Here is a 13475-nt window from a genome sequence, read left to right on the forward strand (position 1 = left end):
CCAGTACCATTACCTTTTTCTTTAACCAGGTCTTTAAGTGACTGCCATTTCACATCAAAAGGTATGTTTGTAATGAAGGCTCTGTATCTTTTAGTTGGATTGGCATATGGCTCAAAGCGATTGCCTCCTCTTTTTATGTTTTTCTCCTTCCTCTTCTCATTCTGAGTAGGTCGCTCTCCTTCACTGAATTCGAAGGGAAAAAAAAGGGTCCATATGTTAGCACAACATGAAAGACAGTATTCGATTTGCCAGATTTAGAATTCCACATAGTTACATCCATCACAAGACTAATCTTGACTTTGTTCTGAGACATTCAAACTTCAGTGCTCCTAGAGCAGAAAGGTAAAGTAGCACACTCCTTAAAACCCACATATCAAGAAGCCATTCCCAATAAACTGTGCTCTCCTCTGCCTTCACACATTCCTAGGGGATATAATAGAGACAGGAGCCAGGAGCCAACTCCCTGCCCAAGGTGTTTTCATTTCATGCCAGAAACAGGAAAAAAGAAGGGAAGATTTGCAAGACTTCATGGAACAGAAATGAGCTGGTGCACATAGGCCCAATCAACTTTAACTTCACAAATAACACTACCTTTTTATTTTGAGGGGGGGAAAATGTTTTTTAAGCTGGAATATAAAATGGTACAGCCACTACAGAAAAGCTTGGCAGTCACTCAGAAAGTTAAAACACATAATTACCATATGACCCAACAATTCTACTCCTGGGTACAGACCCAAAAGAAGTGACAGGAAGGAGGAAATACTTGTACACCAAATAGCATTATTCGTAATAGCCAAGAGGTGGAAACAACCCAAGGGTCCACCAACAGATGAATGGAATAAAGAAATGTGGTACAGCCATAAAGAGATTCTTCAGCCATAAAAAGGCACGGAATGCTGATACATGCTGCAACACAGATGAAGTTTGAAAACATTATACTACGCAAAATAAGTCAGACAGATAAGGAAGACAGAATAGAGGTTTCCAGAAGCTGGAGGGAGTTGGGAAAGGGGTTATTGTTTAATGGATGAGAAAGAAAGTTCTGAAAATGGACAGTGGTATATGCTCAACATTGTATTTAATCCCCCTGAACTATACACTTCACACGGTTAAAACGGCATATTTTACGTACATTTTACCACAGTTTTTTTTTTTAACAGTAGAGAAGTCGTTCTCTATACAACCCTAGGAAAACCAAAGTCTGAGCAACCGAGGTGGGTAAGAGACAATACACAGCCGACGATCCCACCTTCAGCAAAGGGTGAATGTTCTTCTGGTGTGGCTTTTCCTGTAATACTCTTTACCTTTCTGTGTCAGGAGTCTCCATGCCATAACACTTCGTTTCTAAGCTCTACAGATACAAATTCAGCTTAGAAGGTTTCACAAGCAAACCTCCAAAGCACAGAATCAGACATTAGGCTGGAAACTTAGGCGACAGCACAGAGAAACAGGCCAGTGTGTGCGGCCAGGGCAGGGCCCACACACAGGCCAAGTGAAGCTACTCCGTGAGCTGCTTGCCCACTCTTGTTCAGCCCCCTGTGACTACAGGCAGACACCGGTAAGAGGTGATCAGGAACAAATGGGGATCCAACAGACACAGGAAGTTCTCTCGCTTCCTACGCTGGGTCCTGCACTTTCTGCTTACCAAGCCCTATGCTTTCCCCCAGTGAAAATGCAGAAAACTCCCAAACCACAGATTTTAGCAGACTTTGTGATCCATGACTAAAACGGAAAAAACAAAAAGCCAAGATTGTCTATTACTGATTTACAAACCCACCTTCGTTTAATTAAAGGGCTGACCTTTACTCTAGGATACGTCTTCCTTGCATGGGAAAAGTAGTGTCCAAATACCAGATGATAGCTTAGAGAAGTATTTACTTGGGGTGGGGGGGGATTTTTTTTTTATTATTTTTTTAAATGTTTATTTATTTTTGAGACAGAGAGAAACAGCGCATAAACGGGGTAGGGTCAGAGAGAGAGGGAGACACAGAATCAGAAGCAGGCTCCAGGCTCTGAGCTGTTGGCACAGAGCCTGATGCGGGGCTCGAACTCACAGACCATGAGATCATGACCTGAGTCGAAGTCGGACGATTAACCGACCGAGCCACCCAGGCACCCCCCAAAAAATTTTTTAAGTAATCTATATGCCCCCCATGAGGCTTTAACTCATGACCCTGAGATCAAGAGTCACATGCCGTACCAACTGAGCCACCCAGCCACCCCACTTGGAAAATTTTAATGTTATCAACTTAGCAACTTTTTTATAAACCCCAGAGTTTCTTCTGCTGGTCCCTCATATCCAAACACAAGGGTGCCAAGTGGTAACCCAGTGAAAGTAACCTCCTAGGCAAAAGTAAGGAAAGCAGCTTCCTCCATGATTTTAACTACACCAACATGCAATAAATAGACTTCCTTCACAGAGGCTGGCAGATGTGAAGGGGTATGGCCACTCTAGTCTCTAAATTCCTAGAATTCTACGGTCTACCCAGGTTCACACAAGAGCCTTCTCAGGCTGACTGCACACCACAAGCAGATCTCAAAGGAATCCCTCAACCACCAGAGACCACCTGTCTATGCCATAAGAAAGTCCCACACCAAAGTCTGCCGAAGAGCGCATTTGCCAAAGTGTCTCTTGTTCCTGGCAGATAGGAGGAAAGTGTTAGTAAAAATCAATAAAATGTAGATCAACCTACCTTCACGGACCTACAGGGAGGGTCTGTGCATAAAAAAGTATTTCAATATCTAGTTTCTTTTAAAACCTAAATACTCTGATTTATGTTAAAAAACATCATCCTGACACAAAGTCCATGACACAGTAATAGTTGCATCTGTGTTTTCACAGACCTGCTCAGTTCATCTACTAGTTACAAAATGTATAAACAACTAATTACAACCAAAGCAGGTAACAAAGTGTCTAGCCTACATTCTGCAGATCATTATGGCTGAGAATAAACTAGCTACCCAATCTAACCACAGAAGCTGGGTATTTGGTTTGGGGTTAATCCCTATCACACGGCTCACCATCAAGCAAGCAGCTCATATGGATTATGCCCAAGATGTGAGCACAGCACTCTGTACCCCAATCCTTCTCTGGCTCATCATTTCCACGGAGAAGTTTCATCCTAAGTCAAAGGGGTCAGAACTATCATCACTTCCAGCTTCCCAAAAAACTGACCTTTTCGTAAACCCAAAGATCACTACCAATTCTTCTTTTTAAAAAATGCTTTTCATAATCTCTACCTCTAACATGAGGCTTGCACTCACAACCCCGAGATCAAAAGTCACATGTTCTACGGACTGAAACAGCCAGGTGCCTGCCCCTTTGTAAACTTTTCTTTTGTCTTAAGTAATATCTACACGACCAACCCCTCTTGATAGAATTGCAGACCACCCTCAAAGAAATCCCACTCAAAATACACATTCAACTTTTGAGAATGTGAGGGCTTTAAGAGTGGTATCCTCGGGGTGCCTGGGTGGTTCACTCGGTTCAGCATCCCAACTCTTGATTTCGGTTCAGGTCACGATCTCGTGGTTCATGAGTTCAAGCCTGCATCACACTCTGTGCTGACAGTGCAGAGCCTAAGTGGGATTCTCTCTCTCCCTGTTCCTCCCTCGACTGTGCTCTCAAAATAAATAAACTTAAAAAAAAAAAAGTGGTATCCTGAATGCCCAATTTGATTTTCTCACTTATCTTCAGGATAAAATTGGGGGACTATTCTTCTATAGCCCTAAGATATTTATAACATTTAATTCCGAAAACCTTTTAGAAGTAAGTTTTTAGGGGCACCTGGGTGGCTCAGTCCGTCAAGCGGCCAACTTCGTCCCAGGTCATGATCTCGCAGTTGAGGAGTTTGAGCCCAGCATCAGGACAGCTCAGAACCTGGAGCCTGCTTCAGAGTCGCTGTCTCCCTCTCTCTTTGCCCTTACCCAACTCACACTATCTCTCTGTCAAAAAATAAACATTAAAAAAAATTTAAAGAAAAAAAAGTAAATTTTTATAAGTGGATTATATTTTGAAATTGATAAACTGCTTACTCCCAGATACCCCAAATTTAGATTACAGACCCTAAAAATATTAAACACACACCTACCATATGACCCAATCATTCACAGCTACTTATCCAAGAGAAAATAAAGCATATATTCATACAAAAACTTGTACCTAAATATTCACAGCAACATTTGTAATACCCTAAAACTGGAAATCTGTCTACTAAACAGGTAAATGAAAAACCAAATTGTAGTAGAACCATAAGCTGAAATGCTACTCAGCAACAAAAAGTAAAAAACTATACCCAACAAAAGGGAATCTCAACACAATCCTACTCGAACAAACCAGACCAAAACAAGGAGTATACATAGGATCCCATCATATAAAAGTTTGTATTTGAGAAAATCTAATCTGGCAAGCTAATCCACACCACGGTTTCTCAGCCTCAGCACTACGGACTGCCGCATGCATCCCTGACCTCTACCCAAGAGGTTCCAGTAGCAACCCCATCCCTCAGTCTTACAGGTGAAAAACAAAAATGTCTCCAAGACACTTCTAAATGTACCCCGGAGAGGAAAAAAGTCAACTGTGTTGAGAACTACTGATGCATACTGAAGGAAAGCAGATCTATGCTTGGGGGTAGGGGGAGAGAACTCCAAAGATTACAGAGGAGAGAAAAAACTTGTGGGCTTCACAGACATATTCATTACACCGATTCAGTGAGGGATTCATAATACTGACACCAAGCTGCACGTTTCCAACACGTGTGCTTATTGTGCCAATAACACCAATACAGTTTCTGATGTTTATTTTTATTTATTTTGAGAGAGAGCACGTGTGCACAAACGGGAAGGGCAGTGAGAGAGGGAAAGAGAATCCCAAGCAAGCTCCGCACAGAGCCCATTCCGAGGCTTGATCCCACAAGCTGTGAGATCATGACCTGAGCCAAAATCAAGAGTCAAACAAGAGTCAGACGCTTAACTGAGCCACCCACACACCTCAGCAATACAGATTTTTTATAAAGTTTCTACTTCTGCTTGTGGAATTTCAAACTAACTCTAATAACTTGATTTGTAACTCCAACACAAAGTAGATTTTAATTTTTTTAATGTTTATTTACTTTTGAGAGAAAGAGAGAGAGAGAGAGAGAGAGAGAGAGAGAGAGACAGACAGAGTGCAAGCAGGGGAGGAGCAGAGAGAGGGAGACACAGAATCTGAAACAGACTCCAGGCTCCGAGCTGTCAGCACAGAGCCCGACGCGGGGCTCGAACCCACGAACCACAAGATCATGACCTGAGCTGAAGTCGGACACTAAACCCACTGAGCCACCCAGGTGCCCCAACATAAAGTAGACTTTAAAGTAATCTTTCAGAGAGACTGAAGCCACAATAAGAAATATACCTAGACCAGCTAAACGTCTTACCAACATTCTGCTTGCTAACCGGCTCTCAACTCCCAATGAACATGGTCTACTCTGGCACCCGATCACTCACCCTAAGTTCTAAACAGATGCAACATGAAATTTTTTTCTAACATTCCATCAATCTATTTCATGATACAACAAAAACCAAGCGTAAGATACCTGTTAAACACCTTCCAAGTCATTAAGATGAAGTAGGTTTCCTATGGCTTATGGAATTGTTTCACTGCATTCTTTGAGCTAATCATTCTTCATGTCACTGCCCCACCGTGCTAGAATTATACTGTACCTAAAGACCACAACTAAAAAGACAGTGCCTGCTCCACAAAAAACTGCTACATTTGCTGAATCCCAACCCTCTTTCTCTTACGCCTCCTCCACGGCATTCAATGCTCTCATTGCTTTTAGTTTTTCAACAAAGAGTGTAGTTTGAATGGCAACCCCAACACCCTGAAAACCTGATCAGATCTCCTGAGGGAAAGATTCCCTCCTCCTCCAATCCCTGCTCACATTAGGTCCTCAGCTCCTCTAATGTATTTACTGTTCACAGCACTACTCATGACTCCAGCTCTCTATCTGGCTGGTTTTTTAGCCGCAAAACCAGCAAAACCTGTACCCAAGGTAGCTCACGGGGATGCTGTGAGAATCAACAAACAATCGAACAAAAAGCAGCTTGGTAAATGTTAAGCACAATATGCAAAGGAGCAGGACAGGTAACTAAGCATCACATATCCAGGTCTGAACCCCAACGTCACCATCTCCTCGCTAGGCTTCAGTTCCTTACTAGCCACACTTACAGGTCTGAAGGAGACTCAGCACACAGTAACAGTGGCACTGACAGATTTCTGTAACAATTCTGACGGGGATGGATTCAGTCCTAGCCTTCTGCTGTTACATAGTGATTAAAAGTCCACCAGGGGGGCGCCTGGGTGGCGCAGTCGGTTGAGCGTCCGACTTCAGCCAGGTCACGATCTCGCGGTCCGTGGGTTCAAGCCCCGCATCGGGCTCTGGGCTGATGGCTCAGAGCCTGGAGCCTGTTTCCGATTCTGTGTCTCCCTCTCTCTCTGCCCCTCCCCCGTTCATGCTCTGTCTCTCTCTGTCCCAAAAATAAATAAACGTTGAAAAAAAAAATTTTTTTTTTTTAAAAGTCCACCAGGGCGGTGGCTGAGGCCACCTAGGCACAGCCGCTACAGTCTACGGGAGGAGCAATTCAGCTTTCAACTCGGACTGTAAAACATGGTAATGCAAGAGCCCATCTGAGAACCCCAAAAAAAACAACCTAATCTTTGCAGAGGATCTCTTTGCCTAGCCATGAATAAAATCAAAGAAAAAAGTAAAAGCAAGGAGCTGGCAGCATGCATTCAAATCATCTGGGGCCCCCATTCTAAAGTTGAGCTCACAATGTAATGTGCCTCAAAAATCCTTTTTATCAAGTATACACTTTTTAAAGTACAGCAAACACTCAAATCACTGCAAAGCAGAGAATTTGGTTTAAATAAAACACTTCCACTGACTATGTTTAGAGAGGTTACCGGGGTAGCACTGTGGAAGCAACAAGGCCCTTGGAATCAAGATGGCCACCCTGGTCTCTGGGTCAATTTCCTTAATGAGTTTTCTCAATTGTTTAAAATATATATATATATATTTTTTTTTCTCGGTTCTACAACAGAGTTAACGTTACCTCCCTGGGAAGCTATACTAAATACAGTTTCTTATTTTTGAAATGACCAGTCCATCTCTCAATTTTCTGATTCAGCCACAAGATTAATCTAGAAAAAGAATAGGTTAAGTCACTGATTTTAAATATATGGTGCAACCTTTACTTAACTGGGGGCGGGACACCTAACCCCACATGTAGTCCTCTAAAATGAATGCTTTTTCCCCAACAAAACATACTAAATATACTCTAACTCTGAATCTTGATTGCCTTTAGATGAAAATTTCTCATCAAAATAAAACAAGTCCTCCCACACACAGGAGAAAAGGAACTGGAAAACAAGCTTTCCTATCCGGGGTCCTCAATCAAGCTTGCTTGCTCATTGCTTTTTTGCTGTCCAGCACACTCCACTCCCGCTACAGACAGGTCAGAAGAAGCGCTTCACTCAATTCCCATCCCTAAAAAGGCTTTCAAGATAAAAATCTGGATTCCTTAGCCTGGAATTCATTGCCCACCAGCTGGCTCCCAGTATTTTAGCATAAAATGCTAAAGCAGCTTCAGTTCCTTACAAATAACAAAGCAAACACCTAAAATCCTTTAGACACTCTCCTCCCAGCCCCTCCCCACTCATCTTCTCTCATCCACCTCCAACAGCTCCCTGGGGGCAGGTTAGGTTGGAGGGAGGGTGGCCCCTCCAAGCTCCCAGCCGGATAATTCCTTTTACTTCTCACAACGTAATTACCCTACTACAGAAATGTAAATTGCCTCCTCTTCTGGGCAAAGACTTTATTCCAAAGAGCTCGGTTTCCTAAGCTTCCTCACACCAAAAAAAAAAAAAAAAAAAAAAAAGTTTTCCCCCAGCCACACAAAACCGATCTAAATGTTGCTAATTAATATATCCTCTATTAAGCAGTCCTAAACTCTGGATTCTTTCCAACAAGGGGTATTTTTCTCTCTAAAAGCCTTCAGGTTCTTCCTAATAGTCCACATCTTAAATGAATCAATCACAAAATGACCACTTGAAAATGCACAGGAAAATGGGAAATTTGAAAACTGTCCCCCAGCTGCTATAATTTATAATTTATCCAACTTCTCACCTAACATGGTTCCAGCAACACTTCACCCTGTGATAAATGCTTTAAAAGATAAAATACGGGAAAAATATGTATCTTAAACGCCCCCAACTATGGCCCTCAAAAATCCTACAAAGCTCCCTAAATAGATGATGAAAAAAGTCCAAGTGAACATCTCTCTTTCCAGTTTTCAACAGTCAGGTATTGGAAAAACTTCCAGGATGCCTTTTCTGTTGTGATTTCTCAGGACCAGTAACCATGGTATTTTGTTCCTCTCCACCTAAGAAGAGAAAGTTTAACAAAGCTAGTGTTGACTGAATGCTCATTAACAAAGCAATTTCGGGGCTACGTTCACTATCAAACTCTAGTTACGCATATTAAAAATTTCTGGGAAGGCAAATTCATAGAGAGAAAAGTATATACAAGTAACCAGAACCTGGGGAAAGGGAGAGAATAAGTTACTGTATAAAGGCTCCAGTTTGTTTGGGAAGATGAACGTTCTGCACATGGACAAGGGTTGATAGCTGCACAACACGGTGAATGCGCTTAATGCCACTGAATCGCACATTCAAAAATGGCTAGAACTGTAAATTTTATGTTATGCACGTTACCACATTTTTTTTTTTTTTTAACTTGTGTTAAAATCAAATGCGTGCCCAGGCTTCCCCCCTCCTGGCCGGACAGCTGTTGGTCATAGCCACGACGTCTTTCAGGTGACTGTAATCAGAATGGGTGGGTTTCAGGGGGGACACAGGATAACACTTCGAAGCTTTAATTAAACTTGAAAAACCAAGGACCCCGCACAGAGCCCCACGCTGGGTTTAAAAGGTGACGAAGTTTGCAAGTGGTGAGCCCGCCTGGTGATGGAAAAGCTTCCCCTGGAACACGGAAGAAGTTTCTTTCTTCTCCGCTACCCTTTCTTGTTTCTAAGGGTGAACACCGAGCAGCAAGGTCCGAACTCTCTACAAATACGTACTGCGCACCTGGAGAGGAGCGAAGGACGCGACGAGGGACTCTGGCCGGAGCCACAGCGCAGGGCTAGCGCGGCTCTGGCCGAGGCACTTCCCGCGGGGCGGGGGAAGGGGAAAAGGAAGAGGAGGCGCCCCGAACCGGCCTCGCGGTCCCGGCCGAATGAAATCTACCCGCCTCGGCTGCCGTTTACCGAGGCTCACCGCGCGCGAAACCCTGCGCGCGCACTCCCTCCCCTCCCCCCACTTCACGGATCGGGAAACTGAGACCACGGACGGTGGGGGAGGGCGGGATGGGAAACCACTCAACCCAAGGTCACCCGACAGGCGAGCGGGCCGCGGACTCTGCGACTCCCCGGGCCGCGCCATCAACCCCGTGCGCAGGGCCCGGGCCGCAGGCCTCGGCGTCGGGCCCGGCCTAGAGGGACCCGCGGAGTGGAGGACCCAGGCCTGCGAGGAGGGTGCGACCCTTGAGGCGTCCACGGGGTCGCCCGGCTTCACTCCTCACGGCCTCGGCCGCCCCCACCCTCGGAAGGCCCGGCGGGGAAGGCCCGGGCCGAGGCCGCGCCGGTGGGAGGCCGCCAACAGACCTAACGGAGCCGCCGCCGGCCGCCGCGAAGATGACCGGCCCGGGACAAGGAGCCGTGGAATACTCACCCCTTCGGGCCCGGGGCCCCGTTGCCACTTGGCACGCCGGGCGTGCCGCTCTCCTCCTCCATTTTAGGTTCCGTCGCCGCCACCTCGGCCGCCGCTTCGACCCCTGCCGCCATTTTCTCCGCGTCTGGGCTTTGTGTGAGGGTACGGGCTGCGCGGCGCTGCGCCTGCGCGCTCACGTGACTCGGCGCGACCAGTAACGCCTGCGCGCGCAGGGACCGGCTCCCGCCTCGTCCCCTCCCGCCACGGGCCACGCCCCTGCCCCGGGCCACGCCCCCGCCGCGCGCAAGCGCACACGCGCAGCTGTTATTCATTCATTATCGCGACGAATTTGCTTTAGGCACCTATTGGATACTCCACCAGCTCTCCAAGTCTAGCAGGAGAGTATCTCCCCACCTCCCCACCTGGACCTACTCATTCCCAGCTTTCTGTAATCAGAGTTGGCGCAGAGGCAGCGAGAAAGTTCTGTTTCCTAGAATATAGAGGAATTAGCTAGGCTAGGAGGGCCAGGATACTGGTCAGAACAGGCAGAACTGCTGTGCGAAATGCTGTCTCCCTAAGCAAGTATCATCCTGCACCAAGAATATCTGTGGCCTCTGTCTGGCCTGTCTCCCTACCACATTGGGAGCTCCTGGGTGCAGAGCTCGTGGCCTACGTTCCTCTCACTGAACCCATTAACCAAGAACCAAAACATGTGGCTGAGGACTTAGCATGTGCTCACAGATGTTTCTTTTTTTTTTTTTTTTTTAATTTTTGAGTTTATTTATTTATTTTGAGAGAGAGAGAGGGAGGGACAGAGAGAGAAGCCCAAGCAGGCTCTGTGCTGTCAGCTCGGAGCCCGACGAGGGGCTGGATCCCATTGGACGGAGAGATCATGTCAAGCCGAAATCAACAATCAGATGCTCAACCGACTGAACCACCCAGGGGCCCGAATCACGGATGTTTCTTGAGTGAATGAAAAAGCAAGAATCCAAACATGATGGAAGAAATTAGTCACAGGCCAGGAGAGTCCCTTAACTGGGGCCCCTTTCTGCCTACCCCTGGATTCCTTTGTCCTGAAGGCTTGACTCTGTCCAGAAACAGGTTTTCAAGGGCTGTTAGAGGATGTGTCATGAGGAAACCACATTGGCTTGGGAAGAGGCCAGAGCCCAGGAGAGTATTTAGAGGCCTCAGGCTCCCTTTCCCCACAGCACCTCCCTCCCCCGTGTCTCTGGAACTTTGAAGTGCTTTGCTGGATCTCGAAGAACTTTCCATCCAGCCATCAAGCTCTCTCTGGGCTTACAAAGGGAAAGTTCTCTTTACCCCTTCTCTACACCTCATCAAGCTCTGGAGGAATATCTCATCTGCCACACCCTCCTAGCTGCTTAAATCTTCCTGGTGATTCTGACCCAGGCTGAGAATTCCAGGCCCAGAGAAGAAATCCAGTAGCCCAGCCTGACAGAGGGTAGGCCCCACTCCCACATAGTTCCCAAACTCGTGTCTCACAAAATTTCCTCCTATCACCCATCTTCAAGGACCTCCTCCTCCCACACCCCCTCTGCTCTACTAAAATCTCCTGGGCACACCCCCCTTCTTCTGTGGCCCCACTGGAATCTAAGCTTTACTATCCTCTCCCTAGACTGTAGGGGGCAGAAGGAGCCTCACAAACCTCTGAATCCCCTTGTTCAGCGCGGCTCAGACAGGGTGGAGGAGACCATAACAGTCTAAGAGAAAGAGGGAGCAAAGTCCGAATCAAATGCAAAGCAACAGGGACAAGAAGCCACCTGGCTCTCCAGTCCCTTCTCCTTCAGTGTGACTGGAAATCAGGGATAAGCCAGGCCCTGGTTGAAGAGACAAATTCTTCCAGGCCAAGCTCCTACGGGCTGGGGGCTGGTTGACTTAACCCAACACTGCCCCCAGGAATTTTGCAGTCTCCTGAACTATTCTTCACACTTTCCTTTGGCACACATTCTTTTCCTTTAAAGAAAGAGCCTTTTGGGGGCGCCTGGGTGGCTCAGTTGGTTAAGCGTCCAACTCTTGACTTCAGCGCAGGTCATGATCTCGTGGATCGTGGGATCGAGCCCCGTTTCAGGCTCTGCGCTGTTAGAGGCTCTGCTTGGGACGCTCTCTCTCCCACTCTCTCTGCCTGTCCACTGCACGCACGTGTGCAAGTACACACTCTCAAAATAAGCATTTAAAAAAAAAAGAAATATGCTTTTAAATTCTACTTTACATCACAGCACATACTGAAAACTTGCTTATTGTGAAAATTAAGAGGATGATGCTGTTAAAGTAGAAATTCAGTCATGCTCACTGCCAACAGCTCCGAGCCTAAGACTTGCTCTCTCTTTTGCGAGGGTTAAGGGTCATTAAAGACCACCTAGCACCAAACTACATACTTCTCCTCACTTTTTATAAAAGTGTTAGAAGAGGGGCGCCTGGGGTGTCTGAGTGGCTCAGTCGGTTAAGCGTCTGACTTCGGCTCAGGTCGTGATCTCACAGTCTGTGAGTTCGAGCCCTGCGTCAGGCACTGTGCTGACAGCTCAGAGCCTGGAGCCTGCTTCGGATTCTGTGTCTCCCTCTGTCTCTGCCCCTCCCCTGCTCATGCTCTGTCTCTCTCTGTCTCAAAAATAAATAAAAATATTAAAAAAGAAGAAGAAGAAGAAGAAGAAGAAGAAGAAGAAGAAGAAGAAGAGAGGTGCCTGGGTGGCTCAGTCAGTTAAGCGTCTGACTCTTGATTTTAGCTCAGGTCGTGATCTCACGGTTCGTGTGTTCGAGCCCCTCATCAGGCTCCGTACAGATGGTGAGGAGCCTGCATGGAATTCTCTCTCTCTCTCCCCTCCCTCCCCCAAAATAAACAAATAAACTTAGGAAAAAAAAAAGTGTTAGAAGAGATTTGCAAAGGAAACGACTTTCTCTTTTCGTGATGGCACATCCTGGGGCTTCTGCACTACCTTCAGGAGAAGCACTCCAAAGTTGCCCTGAGAGAGCGGGTGCCAGACCTATGTAGAGTAAAAAGCTGCAGAGGGCCCTGAGCACTGGCCGAGCTGAGACACTTGGGGACCATCCGTCATGCTCACCCTTCCTGCTGCCTCTCTCCTGCCCCTCTGCCCCTCAATCACAGGACTCCAAGTGCGGCTCATCTGCCATCGGGCTTCTCCCACGGACCAGGCAGGTGTCAGCCTCCAGGCCTTTGCCCTTTGCTCTTCCTCCCCCCGCCCCCCTCCCAAAGGCCAGGCTGGCTTCCCCCTGCTGTTCATCTAAGGCAGAAAGGCTTTTTCTCCCTCTCTGGGTGACCCATACCCCAGATGGGCATTCGTGAAGAAAACAATAGAACACACCAGACACTAAGCCCGTCAGGGATGTGTGACCTTGGGTGAGAAACCCCACCGCTCGGAGCCTCCGTTCGCTCATCTGCAAATGGGACTAATTAAGGGAACCCCAGAACCCACCTTTCAGATCTGCTCTGAGTAATAAACGTGGCCCAATGCAGAGAACCCTCAAATGTACACAGTTCAGCAAGAGCTGAAGAAGTAGGTGCTGTTACTACCATGACCATATTTTTCTTCCTTTCCCGAGTCCTCCCGGAAGGGGAAGCAGAAAGCTCAGCACAGGGGGCCATGCGGACTGGGGGTCAACCCTCACTCTACTTCCTAGAGCCGTGGGGGTCTTGGACACAGGCTTCCCCGCTCTGAGCCCCGGTCTTATCCGTAAGATGCGTGGTCCACTCTAC

General features: G+C 46.9%; 1 protein-coding gene across 11 annotated transcripts in view; it reads right to left on the reverse strand.

The window, feature by feature from the left end:
- HNRNPM (heterogeneous nuclear ribonucleoprotein M) overlaps nt 1–9935 on the reverse strand; it is a 40794-nt gene extending 30859 nt beyond the window's left edge. For 5 of the 11 annotated variants that reach the window (XM_040449701.1, XM_040449706.1, XM_040449702.1 and 2 more), the window contains exons 1-2: nt 9767–9934; nt 14–183 (exon numbers count right to left, since the gene is read on the reverse strand). In XM_040449701.1, coding sequence (XP_040305635.1) covers nt 14–183; nt 9767–9879 — 283 coding nt within the window. In that variant the 5' untranslated portion in view covers nt 9880–9934. Of the gene's footprint in view, nt 1–13; nt 184–9766 lie in introns of those variants that run through there. The other 6 variants (XM_040449707.1, XM_040449703.1, XM_040449700.1 and 3 more) reach the window with 4 other exon arrangements.
- Between the last annotated feature and the right edge of the window lie 3540 nt (nt 9936–13475).

Source organism: Herpailurus yagouaroundi, unplaced genomic scaffold, assembly GCF_014898765.1.
Source record: "Herpailurus yagouaroundi ecotype Mexico unplaced genomic scaffold, PumYag 200, whole genome shotgun sequence".
Lineage (NCBI taxonomy): Eukaryota > Metazoa > Chordata > Mammalia > Carnivora > Felidae > Herpailurus > Herpailurus yagouaroundi.